Source organism: Gossypium raimondii, chromosome 12, assembly GCF_025698545.1.
Source record: "Gossypium raimondii isolate GPD5lz chromosome 12, ASM2569854v1, whole genome shotgun sequence".
In the NCBI taxonomy this organism is placed as follows: domain Eukaryota; kingdom Viridiplantae; phylum Streptophyta; class Magnoliopsida; order Malvales; family Malvaceae; genus Gossypium; species Gossypium raimondii.
This window is the reverse complement of record NC_068576.1, coordinates 17,419,486-17,445,441: the sequence shown is the minus strand read 5'-3', so window position 1 is coordinate 17,445,441 and position 25,956 is coordinate 17,419,486. Positions and strand designations below refer to the sequence as shown.

Below are 25,956 nucleotides of genomic sequence, written 5' to 3'. Positions count from 1 at the left end.
TTTGTTTTAATTTAAAAATACTTTTAATGGAGTTAATTATAATTTAGACTAGTCCAACCATAATTATTAAAAATAATATTTTTATTTAAATTTAATTATAAATATGTAAATATTTTCTTAAATCTATATAACTCTATATGTTGACACATGGCAAACCACTATGCTCACTTTCTTTTCTTTTCCTTATATTTTGTAAAAGTAGTTAAATTTCAATTTTGGTCCTTTTAACATGTTTAAATTTGAGATTTAATCTCTATATTTTCGATTAAAATGTTACATGGTTATATATAATTTGAAGTGAATTTTAAATCTAAAGGATAGAAGAGCTAAAATTCTTGAAAGTGAAAGTAAAGATACTAGATTCCAAATGTACAAAGTGTATAAAAATTTAGAATATATTTGAATCTTCAAATTTTATTGTATAATTTGACACAAATAAATGATTAACCCGATGCAAAGCTTGATTAAATGAGGAATTTAGAAGAGTTTTATCTATATCAAAGTTCAAAACTCTAAAAGCGAACTTACTTATTTGAATAAAATATTGAAGAATTTCAAAATTTATAGTAACTTCAAGAGGAAATCTCAATAACTTAGTTTCCTTTTAAAATTCCACTTAAAAGTTGGTTTTAAAAGTTCTCCGTAATTTTGTTCATTTAAACACAGTCCCACCATAACATAAAAATTTTAAACTTCAAAATTATTTTTATTTAATTCTAATATAAAATTTTAATATTTTATTTTACTAAAAATATTTATATTTTTTACAAATCTAATGATATCTATATTCAACATTTTTATATTATTTATTTTAAAAAATTATTTCTTAATTTGTAAAATTATGATAACTTGAATTTTCCTTTAAATAGTTATTTAAACCAAACAAAGCAATTAAAATACTAGCATTTTAAAATTCTATAAAATGTTAAAATTTTTCATCTAAACACCTATGTCGAACCATGCTAGTTTCAATAATAACAAGGGCATTCAAATTAGTCTAGACTCGACCTAGCAGATTTGAATAAAAGATCTTGAAAAATCCAAACCAGCCCAACAAGAGCCTCCTATTTCATTCTGTAATGAGAAAAATGGCATGAGATTGAGCAACTGTGGGCAAATTATTTAGGAAAAAGTTTCTCAAGTCTCAACCAAATAGTATATTTCTCTGTCAAAATCTACAATCCTCATAAGCTAATGTTACCCACATACAGAAGAAACTCTGTAAGTTCACTGGCAGTGCAAGATATCGAACATGTACATCAAATTATTGCGGTGCGTGAGCTCGGAAAAGGCTCCGCAAAATCAGAGACAACAATGCGAACCAGTGAAAGAATAGGTGAAGAGCCTCTTAATATACAATACACTAAACCAAATCTTTGGAAAGAAGAAAAATGAGAATCATTTTGTCACTCTCCAACTCGAGGGAAGTCTCCACTTCCGATGCCAATATATGGAAACCCTCGGCCATAGTGGAAATCCGAAATTGAACTCAAAAGGCCGATCAGCAGGGCCTCCAACTATTAAAGGTAACCATACATATCTCGAGTCACTTAAGTCAGCCGGATTCCACCGGTCTGCCATGAAAATATACGAACCTGGAATCCCAGGCAAAGGGATCACAAAGGTACTCTGCGAGAAAAATGTTGCAAGTCGAAACATTTTGTTCCCTCCGATGCAAGGGTTTCCCATCGTCTCCCATGGCCCCATGATTGAGTCAGCTGCATGAGCAAGTGCTTCATTTGGTGCCCATCCAGTGCAACCAGAGGTGATCATGTAATAAGTCCCCCTGTACTTAAACAAAGCAGGGGCTTCTCTGTGCTGCCCGACAAGAATCCTTCGTATATCAGGCTTGACATCTAGATAATCTTTGGTTAGTGGTCCAATGTGAAGTTCACTATTGTCTTCGGATGAATATATTAGATATGCTACACCATCTTCATCTTTGAAGACAGTCATGTCCCTGCTCTCGTACCCATGGGGTCTTTGGCTACCGAGATAATCAAAAGGACCTGTTGGGTAATCACTAACAGCAATACCAACAGCAGCTTTAGTATAGTTGGCGTCATCAATATGCATCCACATTACGTATTTTCCTGTGTTCTCATTGTAGATAACTTTTGGCCGCTCCAACACATTTGATTTGTGTAAATCATGGGTTTCATTCGACTCTTCTGCAGTCAACACGATGCCCTCATTTTTCCATGTCCACAAATCCTTGGAAGAATAGCAACCAACTCCTATGATGTCAACCTGATTACAAGGTAACCAAACTATTCAACGAAAACCTCTTAGAACTAAAGAATTAGATATGCAAAATTTAGGTTCAGAAAGTCATCTTGAAGTTAATGATGCTTAGAGTGGGAGATGATTCTACAGGGAATAAATTGTAATTACATAGTATTTATCTTCCTTTGAGAATGAAGTACTGAAAGAAGAGTCTAAAAGATTTTTTATTTACTACCAGAATGGTCTGCTTAATCCAACGATAATGGAGCTGTATTTATATTTCTTTGAATAATAATTACCAAGAAGTTATACAAATTCCTGTAACAGAAACTATATCAATAGAGGCAACCTTAACAACAAAGAAATGCTTCTCTTCTATTGTTTGAAAACAAGTTTATAAGGAACCTTACTAGTGCAGTAAAACCATGACATGCACATACTTATGTCTCCATCACTTGCGGCAGCTAGGCAAAATATAATATGGAATATAATCTCTCCAGTTTCAATCACAAATCCTAATCTCAAGTGACCTCGACAATATTATGTATTTTTGTAACGTCATCGAAGGCATTGCACTTTTACTAAATGGAAATTAAACAAATATGAAGACATGGCAAAGGAGCTTCGTTGCCACTAAGGTAAATAGGATAATATAACATGTGACCAAGTGTTTAGTCAGGATAAAAGCATTAATATTCCATGTCATTACACCTATATAACCATCTTTTGACATATACACTAAAACCTTAAGAAATCAGAAATTACACAATGGGGTTGTTCTAGTATCTCAAGCATCATGCAGCTTAAAAAGTTATTGATAGAGATGACAGCTCCATTAGCTACTCATAACTCAAGCTTATAGTTGAAACATATGTTTTTATTCTTTAATAGGAAGAGAAAAAAATTTCGCATAAATCAACCGGAAAACATAAGAAGTCCAATGGAACCAAGATACTTGTTCGATCTACAAACTAAACCAACCAAGGAAGCCTAAAATCCAAACTAAGTCGAACTAATAATTCTGCAAGGATCTGATCATTTTCCTGGTAAATAGGCAGGCATCTTGTATTAGGCTCAGAATTGAGCTTCTCCATTTCTAAACAAGTAAACTTTGCAAAGAAGATGAACTTCTCTGCATCCAAATTGTTGTTGCATTCCATGACAACAATTTGGAGGTAACATAAAGATTTGAACATGAAGTTTCAAAAGAAGGATTTAACAAAGCACCTACAAAATGTGTCCTTAGAGTCCATTGTATTTTGCATTTTGTACTAAAAATATGGGCTGTCTATTATAAGATACCAATAAGCATGAAACAATACCCCCCAATACACTAATAATAATGTATATCATAAGAAGAAAAACAGTTGAAACTTTGCTTCTTGCATTCACTAGTTCCTTATATAGGAGTTTAGTACTTCTAAGACAGACTTTATATGAGTCACAACCAGGCCAATACGTCACACTTTAAGAGGCCTGTATTGATGAATTTGTAAATCATTTAGCAATGGGGAATGGATGTCTATAATCCTTGTTTCACTCTTTTACCTCTATATACTTATTCATTCATTTTTCTATTTATGTGATTCCCAGTTCCTTTTTCAGAGTTTCTGCAACTAGATCGGTCTCATCTTCATCTAACCGTTAAAACCCATAGTCCTCAAATACTATTCACCCTTAAATCCTCAAAACATTTTCCTCATCCACAAAGAAAAAAATCTACATCTTGGTTCTCTATTTCTGTGGACTTGCTCCGGTCACAGAAGGCAAGCAACATATTCTTCATTGACAGCAGAACCAGAAGCCATAAACCTACGGCTTTTCCACTGTTCAACTCCTACACCTAAGGCCTTCTCTTCCAGACACAATATATATATATATATATTAAAACCCCTAATTTATTAAGACTTAAACTCGTAAAAATCACAAAAGTCCCATTTCTCAAATATGTCTGTTGTCAAAAAATAACAAACCAGCATTAGCTCCTCAGTCATAGTAAACCAAGCTAAGCAAATAATAGTACTGTGCTAGTTTAAGCAATAACCCTAGCTCAGGCAGAACTCATATGGGTGGTTCTTCAAGGAATATCAGCAACTCGGTCGATGCATAAGGGCTAGTTACAGCTTTGCTATATTGTAAATTAGATTATGTATTCCAATTATAAACTTACTCGTGCTGCACCCTTTTTATGAGCATGGTAGGTGGGTCCATCTTTATACTCTCCATACCAATAGTATGTACTGGATCTTTCATCATATATCATGCCACCTCCATGAGCTTGAATAGGATTTCCTTCCGTATCCAACCATATTCTCCCTGGATAATAGTAGAAGCTATCATTTCCTGCATCCTTCAGTGGATCTATAGCAGTTTTCATATCTGGAAAGAATACATGCCGAATCTGGGAATTCTCATCAAGAAATTCATCAACCAGAGTGGTAGTTCGCTTGGGTCTCCGTTTTGCAGCACGTGGGGACCGTTTTCCCCTAGGAGGGGGGATTTGAATATTCTCCTCCTCCACTTGTTCAAGTTCCCGGACTAGTGGATGACGACTCATACGCAATTTGATATCTCCGCTGACAGTATTTCTGTGGCTAATTAGAGAGTAGATTTGAAGCATAAGAAGAAATCCCACCAAGCTCCACACAACGATAGAAATTGAACATCTGCTCCCTACATTGCAAGGGAAAGCTGTTGATTTCCTGTATTTGTTCCTCACCCTCATAATCTCTTCCTTTTCTATCTCCTTAATAATGCTGCAATTAAGAAAAAGCAACCTATAAAGATAAAAAAAAAAAAAAAAAAATAGGACCAGTTATGAATCACAATCATGCTAATCTACTCTTCTCTCTCAATTTCATCAAAATTTAACTCCATCCACCAGGACCATATAGGCTGGCTAGATTTAGATTGAGAACCAATGGCAGCCAAGTCCAGAACATAGTCAAAATGCACATTTTCATGATTAAAATAGGCGACTATCAACTCCGAATCAGAGAAAAAAAAAGGGGGACCATCTTGAAAGAACAAAATATGTATAATTGAATTAAGTTTAATGTTTCCCTATACCTTAAGTTAAACACAACCTTTCATACTCCAATAACTAGAAAATAAACTGGAAATCAAGTATAGACAAACAACAAGTAGGAGTTCAGTATCAAAGCATACAAGCCTATTTACATCGTTATTATCACCTCAAAAATCATCGAACTTCCAAATGATCAACTTTACAGTATAAAAATCAAAACCCATATAGCAGATCCACAGACCATAAAAAAATGAATTTAACAGAAAACAATCGATACCCAGAGAAGGGGAAAAAACTAACCTGACAAAACTCTAGGAAAATTCACAGTCCAAGGGCATCTCTGCTTTACCCTTTCTTTAAAGTTCCAAAAAGAAAAAATCAAGCAAATGATAGTCAGATTAAAAAGAACAGAAGAACCCGAAGAGAAACAGTTGCCAACAATCTTACTATAGACCCAGAGAGAAGGAAAAGAGCAAAAGGAGTAAAATTTGACAAGAAGAAAAAGACAAAGTGGGGAGAAGTTGGGTGGTATGTGTCTGGTTTGTTTAAAATAAGATCTAAAGAAGGTTTGTATGAAGAAGACGGTGGTGACCTTTGAACAAAGAATTTTCCCTTTTTTCTTTCTCTTTTTATATTTCTCCTTTTTCACTCAGCTCTATTAATGTTCTATCAACATTTTGTTTCTTTGTTCATATCTCTGAGTTTTGGAACATGGACTTTTAAGTTTTAAGTTTAGAGGGTCAGATTTGTTGTCTTATTTTCTCTCTCTTTCTTGTGTCTTTCCTTCTACACAATTCAACATTTATGTCATCATAGCTTTTGTAGAGTTTTGTGTTAATACAATAAAAAAATTTCTCATTTTATCATTTTATTTAATAAAAATATTTTCATAAATACTAATTTTAAATAATATTTGAAAATCAATTTAAATACAATAAAGAAAAAGAAATCTTATTCTTAAAATGTTGAATAATTTAGGACTTTTCTAATATTTTAACTAACCAAGACTTCATCCATTTTGGGAAAGTAATAAAATGTTTTACATGTAAAGATTTGTTTAATTGATGCTTACAAACATTATTTAGCTATTAATTTAATTAACTTTAAAAATTATTAATTGTAATTTCTTCTTATAAGTATTTCCTTAACTGGTATTTATAATTATAGTTATATGAAGAAAAATATTTGTCGATGTGGATGTGTATGTAATTATTAAAAAGAGCATTTGTTGATATGTTATTGTAAAGAGGTGAATGTGTCGAATGGGATTAGAGCAGTTGAAGAGAATAATGGATTTAGAGGTGTTTGAAAATAAATTAAATGATCAAAGAGGTTGGTTGAAATGTGGACTGCTCGACAGCCTAAGCCCCTCCATAATATGCCATCTTATGGTAAGTTATATCATTAGTTAAAGTTATAATTTAGTAATTAAATTATTCAAAAAAATTATTTTAGTTGCTGAGCTATTCAAAAGTTTTTATTTAAGTTATCGGGTTAAGTTTAAAGAAAAAAATTATCAGCGAGCTACAAGTGATGATTTGATGATTTATATGGTAGATTAGTACCCATCAGCAAGTAGAATAGCATACCTTAGTTCCAAATCGATCTGACAGTTAGCGTTGGAAATTGGAAAAAAGAATTGTTTGAATTTTGGTTCGGAGATTCCTGATGTTTAAAGTTATTTCATGAAAAAAAATTGAATTTTAAAAGAGAAGTGAAAAGAAATCTTTTGGTACAAAGAAAGCCATATAGCATCGATTTTAACAGTCCAATAAATTAAATGAAATTTTTTGAATAATTTATTGACCAAATTATAACTTTTTTAGTCAACTAATCAAAACGAAAATTTATCCATAATTTAGTGACTAATGATGTAGTTTACTCTAATATTATTTATGTAAGGGTATTTTTTTTCGGAAAGGTAAAAATATCTGAAAACATAAAAGAAAAGAAAAACACAGAATTAAAAACAAACATAATTTTCACGTTTCAAATTTATGTCACAACCATAAATGATGAAAGGAGAGGAGATCATAAATTCAAAGGTTTGTTCATCCACTAATATACATCTATGATATTTATCATATTTTTCTTAAAATTAATCTACTCTATTTGGATATTGATAAAGCTCCTAGTAAATAATTCCTCCTCTTTGGAGATGAATGATATAAATAAATAATATATCCCTTATAAGTTGATTAAGTCTTTTGGAATTTGCAAAATAGAACAAACTGTCTGGTTAAAATGTTAGTGCAGATTACCATAATTATTCGTAAAGATTTATTTCATTAATTATTGTTTTAGTAAAGTTAAATTATTACTTTAAACGTTTTATGTGAAAAGGTTAGGTATCACATGCTAGTTACATTAAAATATTACAAATCATTGATTGAGTAATCAAACAACCATTATCATCATTGGTTTAGTCACAAAATTAGTTCTAATGAAATTTTAAACCAGGCACTTGATTATTAGGAAACTGTCCATTGACAAAGTTTCATTTGATGAAACATTGAGCTTCAGAACATACAACTTATAAACTTATAATCACACACTTATGACCGAATATAAAGCTTAGTTCAATTGATTAATATAATCATCGCATTCAACAAGTTTAGAGTTTCAATTTAGGCATTTGTATCCTTTTCATCTATTTGGTTATCCTTGAATTGCAACCCTCTTGGAAAAAAAAATAATTGATGCAAGAAAATTTAATTGATTAATATGATGAAAGTAGCCTTCAGCATCTTTTTTGAAGTTACAAGAAAATTTAATTGACCTGAATTTGGAAAATTTAGTTAGCCAAGATACAAGTGTTTCACCAAACATTTTGCTATTATAATGAAGAGTTTGACTTGCTTGGTATTAGGGAAGATAAGATTGAACATCAAGATAAGGATCTTACCCTTTTCTTGATAAGCTTTTAAGCTCTAAAAACATCATGTAAATCAAAAGAGATATGATTTCTTGAATGGCATGCATTGATGCAAGAAAATTTTAGGTGTGTTTGAACTCTAGAGAATAATTAGATGAAAGTATAACTATTAAAGTAGTAATTACACTTAAGGGTGTAATCAAGTCTAGTCGAGCTCAAATACAATCAAGCTCAAGCACGAGCTCAACTCGAAATTCGAAGCTTGAGAATGTCTCAGAGTGCACTAAGGTAGAGAATCAACACAAAACTATCGTAATTAAAGAGGTTATTTGCACGTGTGACATGTCTGTTGTAATATTTTTGTTACAATAGAACACGAAGTGTTCTGATGATTGAACCTAAGAGAGATTGGGTGATAATATGACTAACAATAAAAATGCATGAAATTATGAAGTCTAGCTAGCTACTCGCTAAATATTATAGTACGAAAATTCATTATCAAAGATTAATTAAACTATTTGCCAACTAGGACTAAATTGCAAAACAATCAAAAGTGCACAATTATCAATTCAAAGAGCTAAAGTGGTCGATTTACTTCCATGTTGCTAGTTAATTCTTGGATTAGGGGTCTAAAGGGTTCAAACTCCTAATTAGTTCAATTTTACCTTTCGGACACCATTTTACCAAATTAGATGATTTAGTCTGATTTACCTTTCGATCTCACTAAACTAAATCGGGACAATTGAATTGGTTCTCAATAGGCTTTCCTCTTGGTCTCACCTATCTAGTTCTTCACCTAGAGGCATCAATTCTAGGTTTTGAAGTATATCTGATTCAGTCCAAATTTTACGATTTAGTCTCTAACCAAAAAAACTAATCGTGCAACATTTCCATCAACTAACCACCATGAGATTTAGTTACTACCATCGTCAACATACAAACATCACTCAAATATATACTCAAATGATTCATTAAAGAAAGCATAAAAAGCAAGGTTAAGAAAATCTTAAGGACTATTGATGAAGCTTTTGTAGAAGATGACAACAACAATGAAGAAGAAAGCACAACTAAAGTAAGGATTTTTACACTTTTCATTATTAACAAAGCTAAAATCTTTTGAAGGGTTTAAAGGAAAATCAAAATATAAAATAAGGTTTTTGTATCTAAGTACAAAGAAGTAAAACCTACAGTAAAAACTAAGAAAACTATCAACTACAACTACCAAGCTAAGAAAGGTAAGGAATTAAACCCAAAAAAATGGAGAAAAATACGATAAAGTTGGCTCCTCTAAGTTTGACAACAAAAGCATCTTTAATACAACCAAGAATAAGCCCTAAAACATGACAAAAATATCCTTCGAGTGTATGGGTTGACCTGTGTTTGTGTTGGACATAAAACTAAGCCTGTAGTATTTTTCACCCCGTCAAACACTGGTGTCGCGACACCATTGACAGTGGCACAATCATGGCTATGAGGTTTTCGATGTCACGACATTGAATAGTTGGTGTCGCGACATCCTCAACAGTGGCCTTGGCTTCTTCACTTCAACAATCAACAATGATATAACTACCTTGGAGATTTAGTGTCACTACACAACACCTTTGGTGTCACGACATCCTCGATAAACTATGGCAGGTTGGTTTAAAGTCCCAATGGACCCCTTTTAGATGACTCCATAAAGACAGACACAGAATCATCACACATATTGACTCATTCATAATAGACACATTTCATAGCATGTTTTTATGACACATATGCTTTACTTTTCAGGCATTCATATACAATCATTCTTTAGCCTCAAGATTCCTATTACACACTTAGATCAGTTAGATCTTATAGTCTTTATACATAGAAGACCTATCCATTACTAGTTTTACATCAAAACCATCATAACATATTCATCTAGATTCCATTTCATGTTTCAGTCACTTTTCACATAAATTTCTAGAACACACAACATACATGCAAGAGTCGGCTTAGAGACTTACCTGATAACTTCAAAAGGCAACTTAGACTCCAGATCCAGCACTCAGAAAGATATTGCAGCAACCATTGCCTTGTACAACAGAAGATCACCATCAAAACCCATCCAAGTAACTTTTACAATCATTTTAAACCCAAATAACCCATAAACAAAGCCTGACTTCATCAGGCATTCATGTAGATCTACTTTTTCAAAGTCATAAAACTTACCTTGACATTGAGAAAGATCACTTAGTAAAACCTAGAATTTCAGATCCAGCTTAAACAAGAAAAAATGCTTCTTGATTTCTCCAGTTCTAGATCTTAATACTTTTGAGGAAAGAGGGAATAAGATAACTCCCTTTAACCAAACAAAAGTGCTCTTTTAACTTGACCCAAGTCTCTATTGTAACTTGTTAAACGTTAGATCCTTACTGAGGTGTCTTATCCAAAATCTGCCATTTCCGATAGACCTACTCGATTGTCTCCTTAGCCTTTAACTCTTCTAGTTCAATTCGGTTAGTTCCTAACCAGCTTATCTTATAACCTAACTAGCATGGAACCACAGTCACAAGGTGCACTATACTACTAGTGTAAACTCATACCCTAAGAATCATTTTTCGTAACCATAATTCTTATTTCACTAATCATAGTAATTTGTCATAGAATCATCATCCCTTTATTTTTACGTAGGGGTCTGCCCATCCGACTTGTCGAAATGAGCTTTTAGGCAAATTCTATTTCGCCAATCATACTATTTTATGGCTATATGCTCGCTCTTGTGTCCCTAGAACTAAGGCATTATAGGCGCACTTGAAAAGTTCTTACACTTAATCAAATCCTAACATTAAACGCTTAGAACTTAATCCATAAGCCTTACTTCTATAAACAACACTCGACTATTCAGGCTTTGTCGGGTAGGATGTTACACTAAATTTCCTTATTTAATAATAAACAAATTCGTTCAACAATAAACCAAGCGAGTTCGCCAAAGCATTTGGGTGGTGTATACTTAACAGAAGAGTCCGCCAAAGAACAAATCTTCGCTAAGCTAAAAGTTCGCCAAATGGTACATACAAAGAATTTTATACTTAACCAAAACAAACAATTCATTTACTCATCTCTACATCTAATTCACCAAAACACTTTAAACAATAATTAGATACCGAGACCTCACTGGGTGGGCTATCACAACTTTCCCCCACTTAGAAAATTTTGTCCTCAACATTCATACCTGAAAATAACTAAGGATATTGCTCTTTCATTTGGCTTTCTCTTTCCCATGTAGCTTCTTCTTTATTATGATTTCTCTATAAAACTTTCGCTAAAGTGATTCCCTTATTTCTTAGCTATTTTACTTCTTTTGTTAATATACGAATAGGCTCTTCTTCATAGGACAAGTTTGGTTCAACCTCTAACTCTTCAATCTGCACAACATGATTTAGATTTGATCTATATCTTCTCAGCATAGATACATGAAACACGTTGTGAATCTTTGACAACTCAGAAGGAAATGCCAATCTGTAAACTACAAGTCCTACTTTATCTAGAACTTCATAAGACCCTACAAATCTCGAACTCAATTTTCCTTTCTAAACAAACCTGAAGATCTTCTTCCAATGAGAGACTTTCAAAAACACTTTATCACCAATTTCAAAAGAGATGTCTTTTCTCTTCAGATCTGCATATGCTTTTGACGATCTTGAGTAGCTTTCAAATTACTATGAATAATAGAGACTTTTTCTTCAGTTTCACTCACCAACTCAAAACCTACTAACTTTCTTTCACTGAGCTCCATCCAACAAGTAAGTGTTCTACACCTTCTACCATATAAAGCTTCAAAAGGAGGCATTTTCAAACTAGCATGAAACCTTTTGTTTTAAGCAAACTCAACCAAAGGAATATACCTTTCCCAATTCATTCCAAATTCAATTACACAACTTCTCAACATATCCTCCAAGACTTGAATAACTCTTTCAGCCTGGCCATTAGTTTGAGGATGAAATTTAATACTGAATTGCAATTCAGTTCCCAAATATCTCTATAACTGGTTCCAAAATCTCGAAGTAAAACATGGATCTCTATCTAAAACTATGGGAGATGGAATTCCATGCAGGCGTACTATCTCAGCAATATAAAGCTCAACTAACTTCTCTAAAGAATAAGCAATATTCACATGTACAAAATTAGCTGACTTGGTAAGCCTATCTATTATTACCTATACAAAGTTTTTCCTTGAAAGACAAAGGGGTAAACCAAATACAAAATCCATGGTAATCCTATCCCACTTCCATTCTAGTAATTCCAAAGGATACAACTTACCTGAGGAAACTTGATGTCCTGCCTTAACTCTTGAAAAGTCAAATAAGTTGAGACATACTCTGCAATTTCACTCTTCACATCAGGCCACCAATATGAGCTCTTTAAATCTCTATACATTTTAATACTACCAGGATGGACTGGAAAAGGTCTCTGATGAGCTTCTCTTACCAACTCTTTCCTCAATTCATTCCCAGTTGGTACAAACATTCTTCCCATGAATCTCAACTCGCCATATTTACCCAAACTGAAATTTGTTACTTTGTCAGATATCATTTCGTGCTTAAACAATTCATAATGAACATATTTCATTTGTTCTTTTAATATTTGTAAAAGAAAAGTTAGCTTCACTATTGATTCTGCTAGTAAGGATCTATTATCAGACATACTTGTTCTTGCTCGAAGAGATAATAATGTTGCCATGGTCTGTCTACTCAAAGCATCTACTACCACATTTGCCTTCCATGGATGATATTTAATAATCAAATCATAATCTTTTAGCAGTTCTAACCATATTTTTTGGCGTAAATTCAGATCCTTTTGAGTCATCAAATACTTTAAACATTTATTATCAGAGAATACTTGTCATTTCTCTCCATATAAATAATGTCTCCACATCTTTAATGCTAAAACCACTGCTGCTAATTCCAGATCATGAGTTGAATAGTTTTTCTCATGAGGTTTAAACTAACGAGATGCATAAGATATAACCTTATCCTTCTGCATAAGTACACATCCCAACCCATTTAAAGATGTATCAGTAAAAATTGTATACTCAACACTAGACTCTGGCTATGTTAATACTAAAACTTCAGTCAAAATTGTTTTCAATTTCTTAAAACTCTGTTGACATTCGTCATTCCACACAAACTTTTTTTCTTCTCCAATAATTGAGTAAATGGTGATGCTAATATTGAAAATTCTTTCACAAATCTTCTTAATACCTTACTAATCCCAAAAAACTGCAGACTTTAGATACATTTTTGGGTGGATTCCACTCAAGTATTACTTTTACCTTGGCGGGATTTACTTTAATACCATCAACAGAAATAACATGTCCAAGAAAATGTAATTCTTTCAGCCAAAACTTGCACTGAATGAACTTAGCATATAATTGATAATTACGCAGAGTTCTCAGTACAATTCTCAAATGTTCATCATGATCATCCTCATTCTTAGAATAAATCAATATGTCATCAATAAAGACCACTATAAACTAATCCAAATATGGTTGGAATACTTTTTTATTAAATCCATAAATATTGCATGTGTATTAGTCAAACCAAAGGGCATTAATAAGAATTCATAGTGACCATACCTTGATCAAAAGGTTGTCTTAGGCACATCATCACCCTTAATCTTTACCTGATAATATCTAGACCTCAAATCAATTTTGGAGTAAATGTAACCCCACATAACTGATCAAACAAATCTGCAATCCTGGGTAATGGATACTTATTCTTTATTGTTACCTTGTTCAATTGACGGTAATCTATACACAGACGCATTGTTCTATCTTTCTTTTTCACAAAAAAAATTGGCACACCCCACGGTGATACACTTGGTCTTATAAAACCCTTATCTAATAGATCTTTCAACTGCTTCTTTAGTTCTTTAAGTTCTAATGGAGCCATTCTGTAAGAAGTATAGAAAATAGGTATTGTTCCGAGTTCTAACTCAATCGAAAACTCTATTTCTCTTTCGGGTGGCACTCTAGAAAGCTCCCCTAGAAACACATTTGGAAATTCTCTTACCATAGGAACTTCATTAATTTCCGTTCTTGACTCAGATGAATCCAAGATATAAGCCAAATAAGCATCTGCATCCTTAACAATCATTTTTTTAGAGGACACAGTAGAGATTACCACAATAATTACCCTAAACGCTTTCTACATTCTTTACATGATTTTTACCACAATAATCACATATACTGCTTATCATTCTAGAACTACTAGAGCTTGCCATCGATTGAAACTCATAAACTATGAATCCCTTCTTGAAGTTGACTTAACAAAAGGGTTATACAAACTTAAGATAAGTCAATTTTAATCATATGAATGCTAGCTTCACTTTCTTGGGGATTCGAGAATACTTGTATTTGTGCACGAAACAGACAAATTGTATGTTAAGAGATAGCATCATTGGTACTTTCTGTTACACCTTATACCCAACCCGATTTACTGGACCCGGATATAACAGGCCACAATACTTAAATACTTAACAAAATTTTACAACTGATGAAAAGTATATTGAACATTCTTATTATTTATTTGTTTCCTCTTCTAAGTCAAAAGATTTTAAAGGAAACGTTTATTGATTACAACAAATTCTCAAAATAGTATAAGACATTACAACTTAAATCCTTGTTAAACCAGACTTAATCATGGCGTATTCCTAAAACTGCCCTTTTGTATACATAATATTATTCTTCGAACCGCCACTCTAGTGTATTCCTGGCTTGGTCCCTCTTGGCACACTGGTTCAATTCCAAGAACCGGCATAACAAATAGACGTTTGTAAGTTCAATGGAACTTACTCAGTCTCAACCAATTTTACCTTTAAATGATGTTATTGAATTCTTCGACTTAAGGATTTTGGACTCCCTTTCAGACTTTGGAAGATATTTTTTTAATTCTTGACGGATAACTATACGCCAACCTCTGCAATTGACCCCCTTGTACACATTCCGCTTGATTGGTGGATCATAGACTTCACACCTTATTGTGGATCCTATTTTACAATCTCTTTGAAGATAGAAGTTGGATACATTTCTTAGAATGATATACATACGAATTCTTGCACTGGCTTTGGTGGCTATTAGAAGGCCAGTCACCATGTATCATTAAGTCGATCCAGACAACAAACATATTTCGATGAATCTAATATTTTAGAACATCGAATAGAATACCAAATGAAATCAACGTAAAACATGAGAATTCCTAGGTCTAGCAGACACTTACACTATCCATAATTTCGTATATGCTAGGCTTCTTGTCCTGGTGGGTTATTATGGTGGATCATCAGTCAGGTACACTACTGAGAACTCTTTCAGAAAATGCCTTAAAAGCATGCCCAAATCTCATCACAAATGCAGATTGACAACTCGCCACTTAGACGTTACAAAATTTGCCATACAAGTTTTCCAGATGACTTGCCACAAAGGCTCTGTTTAATTGGCCACCAAAGCACCACATAAATTATTGTGTTTGGCGATATGAATTTGCCTAAACTTAGCATCGCCTGAGGTTTGCCCATCATCTTCCCTAGGACACGCAGAAATCCTAGTAGATAAATGCGGCTCATTCGTTATTTCCAAAACATGCCATAGTCATGGCCTTTTGATATTTCTATCATACTAGCCATTTTTTTCATGTTTACTGTCTAGTCCGTCATCATCAAAGCACTATTGCGGGGTCCATTATCATATCACATATTTTTTTTGACACTCTGCTAGAACCCCCTTACTGCCAGCCATACTTTGTCATGCATCATTCAATTAACATAATGGATACATTTACATAGATTTCACTCATACCCATCATAGTGCCATACTTTCCAACACATAATTTCTTATGCATGCTTACCACACATCATCAAATTCATGCAGCACATTGTACACTTCATTTACATACTTGTAAATGCTTCATAGAAAATACATACATACATATATACAACACCTCATCAACCAAAACTATAGGAAATCAACCATAGAAAGAATTATCATAAAATATCACACAAGAATCAGGTCTAGAGACTCACCTTTACCTCGACCTTAAGATTTTATTTTGATCGTCCTTCTCGATCTAGCAGCAACAACTACTTAAAAGATCATGGAATTTCCATTAGAATCCCTATTGCAGATGGTTTACTAATGTTTCAACTATATGCGACCCCTACGCAGGGTCTTCCTTTCACACCCTACTGTTCTTACATATTTTAACATCTTTACTCTTCAACAATCATAACATACAGAGCTATAAGACTTATTAGAAGGTTGAATCGTCCAATGATTAAACTAAATCTTAGCTCTAGCTTAGCAAAGAAGAAGAGAACATTTAGGTTAGACAGAAGGACTAGAACGTCGAGCAGAAAGAAAAAACCATCTCCATAGAACCCCTCCCGGTCCCTCCTAATTTCCCTACCAAATCCTGGGGTAGGTAAAAAAAATCTGGTGAACGTTATTGTTTGACCAATCATGGGGAGGGTCAAATCAATTTAATTGACTCCCAACTAGTCTCGTTACACAAACCAACTTGAACAGTGCTCATGCAAATCGAGCGTGCTCTACCTTGGCAATGACTTGCATATATCATGGTCTTAAAAACATTTAAGTCTCCTACAACTTTCTCATACACTTGGTAAGCTCTTCGTGCACAACCAAAACTCTAGGGTGTACTCTTCCTTAGGCGTACTCTTTCTTGTGTGTATTCTTTCTTCACTTGAAAATACCTTGTAATTAAATCCTTAGATACCACCAACGGGTGGACACTTTACGCCAGTATGTGCCAATATTCTAATTTGCCAACAAGCCAACAGGATGGTGGATTATGCTACTACATTGCTCTAAAATAGTTAACATTATACCTCACTAGTCTTTTTGGATCTGCCATTTTTAAGGTGTGACACTTTCATGATTCAAGATAATAAAAGCATTTATAAATGGTCAAATATAACACATTTACATAATCGAGTTAAGTCATAATCTATCAAACTAAATAATTCACATCTTTGATATAAATCAATATATGAATATGACATTTACCAATTCATTCATTAATACTTGGATAACAAATGAACTATGCATACCATTTGACAAATACCATGACTTATACTTCATTAGCTATCATCATCAATTATATAGTCACATATATTTATATGCAATTTACATTATGGCATTCATGTTTCATAGTATTTGTATCATTCACCTTGTTTTCCTACCTTTCAAACTCGTTTCTGGAGTCTATTGACTCATTCATACTCAATTCGGTCCCCAACACTCGTAACACTCATTTTTAATTGATTCAAACAATAAGGTCACATATCATCATACTATTTCATTCCGAAACGATTTATCAAGCTTATCTTTTAAACCCCTATTAACATTGACTCGGACTCGGACCAATATACAAATCATCCAACCAACACACCAACTAGCATTGAAGTGCATACTGGCACACAAAGTGCATCAATGAATAACCTAGGAAAATCAACTAACACATAGTGCATATTGGTGCATGAGCGCATCCTGGCCCATAAACCCGTACACAATCCAATCCTGTGGCATGTCAACTATATTTGACTCTGTCCAACAAGTTAATAAGGTAACAATGTTCAAATCACATTACATAATTCACAATTCATCGTAAAACTATCATGTAACATAGTATATTTCACTCAATTTCATACCATTTATCGTATATTAATTAAACCATACTACTTTCAATTCTATTCAATATAGTCATTGTTTTGATATTCTATATCAAACCAATTCAAAACCATTCAAAACATTCCCATGTACTAACCTTACATACAATCATCCAATTAACACATATATGCAAGCAAATAATCTAACCTGAATTATAAAGTACAAATTGAGGTTTCACACGTCATTTGTCGACGATTTTTACTTTTCCTTTCCCTCTCAGTTGTTCAGTGTTGTTGTTAGCTACGAATAATCATAAAATATATCACACAATCAATTTCTAACCAAATCATAATCAAATAATTAATTTCACATATTTTGTAATTTATTTAATTTAATCCTTAAAACTGAAACAAGCATAACTTTTAATTTAGGGCTTTAGATTAAAATTCAATTTCATCAAAACTTATTAAGGACCCTATATTTTCTATTCCTACGAAAAATTCATGAAATTTTTGCATTTTATTCAATTTGGACCCTAATGTACGAAACTAACAATTAAGCTTTATAATTTAGTCCTTTTTCATAAACTAAGCTTAATTTGTAACACCCCTTACCCGTATTCAACTCCAGAATAGGGTATAAGGCATTACTAGAACACTTACACATGTAAACGTATTAAACCGAGTTACAAAATTTCATTCAAATTTAAACTCTTCAAATTTTTAACATGCTTTTATAATTCTTTACAACATATCCTCAAAATATTATATTCATAACAAATAGGGCCTATGAGACCCGATACTTACTCATGTAATTCAATGCTTCATTTCCATTTTATCCAATTCACAATCTTTCATGTTCACAATTCAAATCAATTTCTCAATCCAATATATATATTTCAATACCACAATAATTATTTTAATTCAAATCATATCACTAGAAACTTCCATTTAATTCATGTACACTTCAATATCGTTAAGTTCAATACTAATACGTATTCACCATTTAACATAACGCTTATTGATTATACCATTCATTAACACATTTATAAAATTCTTAGTATTACAATGAAAACATCACTTAAGCTTAAATAACAACATCAAATCAACTCATCATCCCCTTTTTCGTCATTTTATTCTTCAAGTATGAACTTAGTATTTCATCCTTTCCACACCCATTTCCTACAAATATCACACAAAATAATAACATATCATTCAACCATAGTCACAAGCTAGTACATTTAAACATAATTCTTTTTGGAATTAACCACATGATAAACCATTTCAAGTAAGTTTACATAATTTAAACATTACCACCCTTTCCATGATCACAAGCATATTCCCATCTAGACACTTACCATTTCAATGCATAACTTATAAATTTAACGTGGCATAATTCAGCCACCACTTGGCCAAAGCTTAAGCGTGTACACTACACATGTTAGCCAACTAACCATATAGCGTAAGCATTATAAGTATGGTCGAGTTCAATAGTTATTCATGTATCAAACTTACCAACATGAGTTAATCCATAAACCATTCATGGCCTTACTTCATACCAAATCATATACCAAATATACCACACTCACATACTACGAAACTTTATTTTCCCATATGAGCTTAAATCATGATCAATAATACGCAAATGTAAGCATCATTTCTATTTTAACGTTTATCAATTATAATCGAGCATATAACCAATTATACACAAATAATTCATATATATAATTAATTTTCCTCTTCCTTCTCTCCATTCCACATCCTTTACGTATAAAACATGCTTAAATGCATTATACATAATTTCACTATTCACTTATATTTAAATTCAAAGCTATCTATTTGAGTCAGAGTCACTAAATCATTTTTATCTGAATCTACAGAGCTCCAATTTAAGATATTTTAATTTTACCAGAAACTAGACTCACATGTATTCTTACCATAAAATTTTCAGAATTTTTTACTCAGCCAATTAGTACAGTTTATTCTTTAAAGTCACCCCTGTTTCACTACTCAACATCTCTGACCTCTCTTCACTAAAAATGAATTATCTCATTGTACAGAATTATGATGATATTTCCATTTGTTTCCTTTGAAAATATACTCATTAAGGATTCTAAGCATATAAATTATAAATTTTAATTATTTTTTAAAAATTTTTAATTATTTTCCAAAGTCAGAACAGAGGATTCTGAAATCAATCCGACCCTGCCTCACTAAAATTAAAATATCTCAAAATGTATAACTCTTTTGCTTGCTTTGTTTATTTTATGTAAAAAATAGACTCCTTAAGCTTTCATTTAATATCTAATTTACTCTCTAATTCAATTTCCACCATTTTTGGTGATTTTTCAAAGTCACACTATTGTTACTGTCCAAAACTGTCTTGTTACACAACTTACTTTTTTCATAATTTCATTACTTCTTTTCATCTTACTCAAGGGTCGATTAAATATCGAACCCAGTATTAATCACGTAACCTTATTTGATTCTCATGTATTTTCACTTATCCAATTTCCCCAATGAACACTTCGGAATATTAACCGTTACACGGTGGAATCAGTACTTAGCAACCACCTCATGTTCAAAGGATCCCGGTGGAATCAGCACTTAGCAACCACCTTATAATCAACGATACGGGGAATCAGCACATAGCAACCCCTTTCACAATTAAGGATACGGTGAAATCAGCACTTAGCAACCACCTTATAATCAATGATACGGGGAATCAGCACATAGCAACCCCTTTCACAATCAAGGATACAGTGGAATCAACACTTAGCAACCACCTTATAATCAATGATACGGGGAATCAGCACATAACAACCCCTTTCATTTAAAGAATCCCAGTCAAATCCGAGTGTTCAATAGGGAACCTTACTTCACAACATTTTACCAACTTTTCCAATTTATTCACATTTTGTAATCTACATCAAATGTTTATTCTATATTCAATCATATCTCAACAATATATTAAATAAAATTAAAACAATGTATTATTCACATACAAACTTACCATCATGCTTTCAAGGTCAATTCCTCATCTTTCTTGGTTTATAATAACACATTTAACTTATTTAACACTCACATTATTCAATCTAGTCCTAAAATCACACTTTGGAAAAATTACATTTTTGCCTCTAAAGTTTCACAAAATTACAATTTTGCCTCAAAGCTCGTAAATTAAACTCCATCCCTTATTATGATGTATTATGACATGCTGAACATTTTTCCCTTCTATGGCAACATCGAATTCCCACTCTAACACTTATGAACATTAAGTATTTTTACCGATTATGTCGTTTTACTCGTTTTCACTTAAAATCGCTTAACAAAAGTTGTTTAACATAATTTCAAGCTTCATATTCTACCATAAAAAATCAAAATAAACACATTCACCTATGGGTATTTTTCCAAATATAAACCCTAGATTAAATTATTGCTAGAATAAGCTAAGTCAAGTTACCGGGACTCCAAAAACGTAAAGAACATTAAAAACGGGGCTTGGAATCACTTACTATGGAGCTTGGAAGCTTGAAAACCCTAGCAATGGCTTCCCCCCTTGTGAAATTTGGCCAAGGCTTGAAGATGATGATTTTTGGCCTATTTTGTCTTTTTAATACATTTTAATTACCAAATTACCAAAATACCCCTAACTTAAGAATTTCCTATTTCACTTATCTCATGTCCATTTTTGTCCACAATGTAACCAGTGGTCTAATTACCATTTAAGGACCTCCAATTTAAAATTTCATAACAATTGGACACTTCTAACATGTAGAACTCAACTTTTGCACTTATTACAATTTAGTCCTTTTGGCTAAATTGAGTGCCCAAACGTCGAAATTTTTGAACGAAATTTTCACAAAATCATTCCGTGAAATTTTAGACCATAAAAATATAATAAAAAATAAATTTTTCCTCGTCATATTTGTGGTCCCGAAACCATGTTCCGACTAGGCCCAAGATCGGGCTGTTATATAATTTCTAACAATTTCACACCAATTTCATTCAATTTCCAATAATGGGAACTTTAAAAAACTTTAGAAGCTTTACAAATTGGTACATGGACTAGTTAAATCAAGCTCCCATGATTCAATTTCCATAAAAATCAAAGAAAAATGGCTAAAGACTTACTTGAAATTGATTGTCGAAAGTTAAAACCAAGCTTTCCCAACTTCTTCAATGGTGGATGGTGAAGAAACGATGAAGAATAAGATATTTTCATTTTTTTCCATTATCATTTTATATATATACTAGGTTTAATTTTAATTAAGCTTAATTAATTAACTTAATCATGTTTAATTAAGCTTTAATCTTTAATTAACTTAAACTAATGACATTTAACATCACATCCCACTATCATCTATTTAAAATATGTTTATTTTTCATTTTAGTCCTTTGTATAATTGCTATTTAAGTCCCTAAGCCTTAATTTAATTAAAATCTATAGAAATTAAAATTTTACAATTTAGTCCCTAAGCCATAATTACTTACAATTTTGGCTAAACCATAACCAAATTTCAATTCATCAATATAATAACTTCATAAATATCCTTATTACATATTTATAGACTTGATTTACAAAACGAGGTCCCAAAATCACATTTTTGATACCATTGGAAATCGGTCATTACATTAGCTAAGTTGAAAATGTATAATGATTGGGTATTTATTTTGTGTTTATCTAAGTATTGAAAAGAAAGAGGTTAAGATGATAGGAAATATCAAGAAGGGAGATTAGGAGTAGTGTCAATTATGGAATATTTGTGTTTAAGTGTTTATGAAAATGTCTAATGCCTTGAGTTTTTAAGAATTGACAAAACGGTATAGGACTTGTGTGTGTTTAATGAGTTGAATGAATTTGAGAAATAAAATAATCAGTAAGTATGTAAATTAGACTAGTAGACAAAGAAGTTGGAAACACATACCAAAAAAAAAAACTACTAGACAAGGAAATGAAAAAGTATTATGAATTGTTATGATGTAAGTTTGTTATTCTGTTGATTATATGTATATATATAATAATAATTTGTTGAGAAAATAGTTAAAGTATTGGACCTAACTTGAAATTAGGGGTGAGCAAAATTTGATTCGACTCGAAAAAATCGAAAAAAAAATTGAATTTCGAGTTAAACGAATCGAGTTATTCGAGTTAATCGACTTATTCTAATCAACTCAAATTTTTTTTTCAAATTTTGAGTTTGAATCGAGTTGAGTTTTCGAATTCGAATAACTCGAATAATTCGAGTATCAAACTATAATATTCTACATTTTTACCCCAAACTCCCAATCCTTTTTACTTTTCTCTCAAAACTTTTACTCCTTCCCACTTTCCCCCCAAAACTTTTACTCCCCTCCCAACCCCCCAATCTACCCAAAATTCATTTCCCACCAAAATTTTACTCTCCCATTTACTTTTCTCAAAATTTTACTCCCAAAAACCCTCAAAACCTTTTATTTTTCCCCAAAATTTTTACTCCCTCCCACTTTTTCCCTAAAACTTTTATTCCCTTCCCATCCCACCTCTCATCTACCCGAAACCCTCCCCCTCCAATTTTTTTAATATTTTCCTCCAAAATTTTACTCCCCTATTTACTTTTCCTCAAACTTTTATTCCCCAAAACTTTTATTTTCCCCTAAACTTTTACTTCTCACCCTTTACTCTCAAAAAAATCAAAATTATCCAAAAAATCACTAAACATAAATAGTAATAATTTTATTTATATCTACTATTTATATTATTAAATTAAATTTCACATTTAATATTATTTATATTATTGAATTTTTAGTCATATTGAATATTTATATTAAAATTGAATTATTAATTATGCCATAAAATATTCGTGTTAAAATTTTATATTGGTATCAATTTCACATTTTATTTTAAAATAACTTTTATTAAAAATAATATTTTTACATTTAATATATTTTTAATTCCAAAATACATATTGACAAGAATCAAGATAATTGAAACAACTAAGCAAGCAAAGATGCTAACCAAGATATAAAAAATTAATAAATAAATTATGAGGTGATGAAAGTTAATAAAAAATTTGATTAAGGTGGACAAGTTTTATTACGATGGGTGACAGTGGTTATAAGGACTCAAAATTATTTTTTAAAATTTAACTCGAACAAATATATTCGGTTCGATTCGATTCGAGAAAACTTCAAATAAAGTTAGGATGATAAAATGAGATTTGAAAACTCGATTAACTCGAAAATTTTCGATTCGATTCGATTCGATTCGATCGAATGCTCTCCCCTACTTGAAATGTGAAAAAGCATGGATTTTCATTGGGCTTATGCTACCTTTAAGCTTAAATTAATGTGAATTATGAAATGTTAATTAGAAAGGTCTAATGGAAAATGATGAATTTTAAAATTTAGTTGATAAGTAGATGGTTAAATGATTGGTTAGATAGACATTTTATGCGGTTTGAATTAAATAAGAAGAGAAAAAGTAGGAATGACATCTTGAATTTTTACTTATTAAGAATTGAGAGTAAATCATAAAAAGGAAAGAAAGGATTTCTAAACAATTATGATTAATATAGACCTATAAATAAGAGAAAATGATGTTAGTGATTGCTTTTTATAAGAGCGAAAGTTTAGTACAAACATGTTTAACTTTCGTAGCATAGGCTGGTTGCAATTCAAACAGTGGTGCAAGTTTAAAATTTTTCCAAAAATTGTAAGAATTGAGTTAGAAGTATAGCCATACATATATAGTTAAAAAGCTTATTGAGTCTAGTTTTTAACAAAACAAATTAAAGTTGTATTCAAATTTTGAATTAAGAGAAAAAAAATATTTAAGTGAAGGTAGCTCAAAACTGTCTGGCAATAGTCTTGTTTTGTTTTGACTTTGAAAAATTGATGAACTTTTTGTACTTGCTATTAAATTCTAAAATTTTATGGGAGAAAATTTATTGAGTCTTGATTTTTAATTTTATGGAATGATATATAAATAATTTAGTGATAGATATATAATTAGACAGTCTTATTTTAAAAAGTTAGGTTGTTTAAAATATTTTGTTTTATATATATGATTTGAAATGAAAAATAAAAGGAGTATTTGAGAATGAATTGAACATAATATTTATTATTTGGCAATGAGATAAGAATCATATTAATTGTTACTATGGAATAAGGAAGCAAAATATAAATAAATTATTATTAATTTTGTATAAATGAGATTGAGTCAAAAGTATAGAAATATTGAAGTTCAGCTTTGTTAGGGATTTTTTATTAAGTTGAATACAAAATTAATTTAAATTTAAGAATATCTGTGAATAAGACAAGACTTGTCATAATACTTGAAATTTGAGTAAGAAGAGGTTACATTTTGTCAAGCTTAACTGTAAATATTGAAATTTTGTTGTGTTATGTTTTAAGTGTTGGATACAAGAAAGTAGAAATAAACCTAACTAAGCTTTAAATTTAGTTGCAATAATAAATGGCTAAATTCTTAGTAATAAAGAGGATTAATGAAATAATTGGTATATAGGAAAAATTGGTTGTGATATGTGAAAAATAAATAAATAAAATTCAAAATGTCCATTTTAATGAAAATGCTAAAATCAAGTTGTTATTAAATGAGTCACTACATTTTATTTTGATTCATAAAGAAAGATAATGAAATAAGGACTTTTAATAAAGTTTGAATCTTGAGTAGAGAATATAGATTGTGAATGACAAATGAATTGTTGAGATATACTTTTGATATTATTGATTTGATAACAAATGGTACATATATGTATGTGTACTTTGTATCTTGAATAGATGTGGATAATGATATCATGAATGGAATGAATGTATGTTATATTAATTGAGATTTATAAATGATATGGGAAATTGTTATTAACCCTAGTATTTTGGTGGTTCTTAGTCGTGATGTAATTGACATGCCAGTAGTAATAGATAATGCATTTGGTTCAGGATATGATGTTTATGGATTATATTATGGCACTTCAATGTTTAGCACTTCCATTCATTTCATTTTGGAGTGTAGGTTAGAGAATTTTGGTGAGTATATCAGAGTGGTAGATGATTATATTCCGTACATTCAATGTATGAATCACCAAAGGTTACTAAGGATTGTCAATAAAATTTGAATAGAAACATTATGCTATACTTCCATAATGAATTGTTTTGATATATGTGTGTAATGTTGAATTATAAT

General features: G+C 31.6%; 1 protein-coding gene across 1 annotated transcript; it reads right to left on the bottom strand.

Moving 5' to 3' along the window:
* Positions 1-1,133: 1,133 nt before the first annotated feature.
* On the bottom strand, positions 1,134-6,035 carry LOC105763448 (uncharacterized). Its single transcript, XM_012581689.2, has 3 exons — positions 5,555-6,035; positions 4,397-4,982; positions 1,134-2,250 (listed from the first exon to the last, which is right to left on the bottom strand). The coding sequence occupies exons 2-3, from the start codon at positions 4,949-4,951 to the stop codon at positions 1,399-1,401; spliced, it is 1,407 nt and encodes a 468-aa protein (XP_012437143.1). The 5' UTR covers positions 4,952-4,982; positions 5,555-6,035; the 3' UTR covers positions 1,134-1,398.
* Between the last annotated feature and the right edge of the window lie 19,921 nt (positions 6,036-25,956).

Excerpts from the sequence above, each read along its gene's own strand:
- LOC105763448 (XM_012581689.2), bottom strand. The coding sequence starts at position 4,951 with ATGAGGGTGAGGAACAAATACAGGAAATCAACAGCTTTCCCTTGCAAT. Across the intron at positions 2,251-4,396 it reads ATAAAAAGGGTGCAGCACGA|GTTGACATCATAGGAGTTGG; the intron begins GTAAGTTTATAA and ends CCTTGTAATCAG.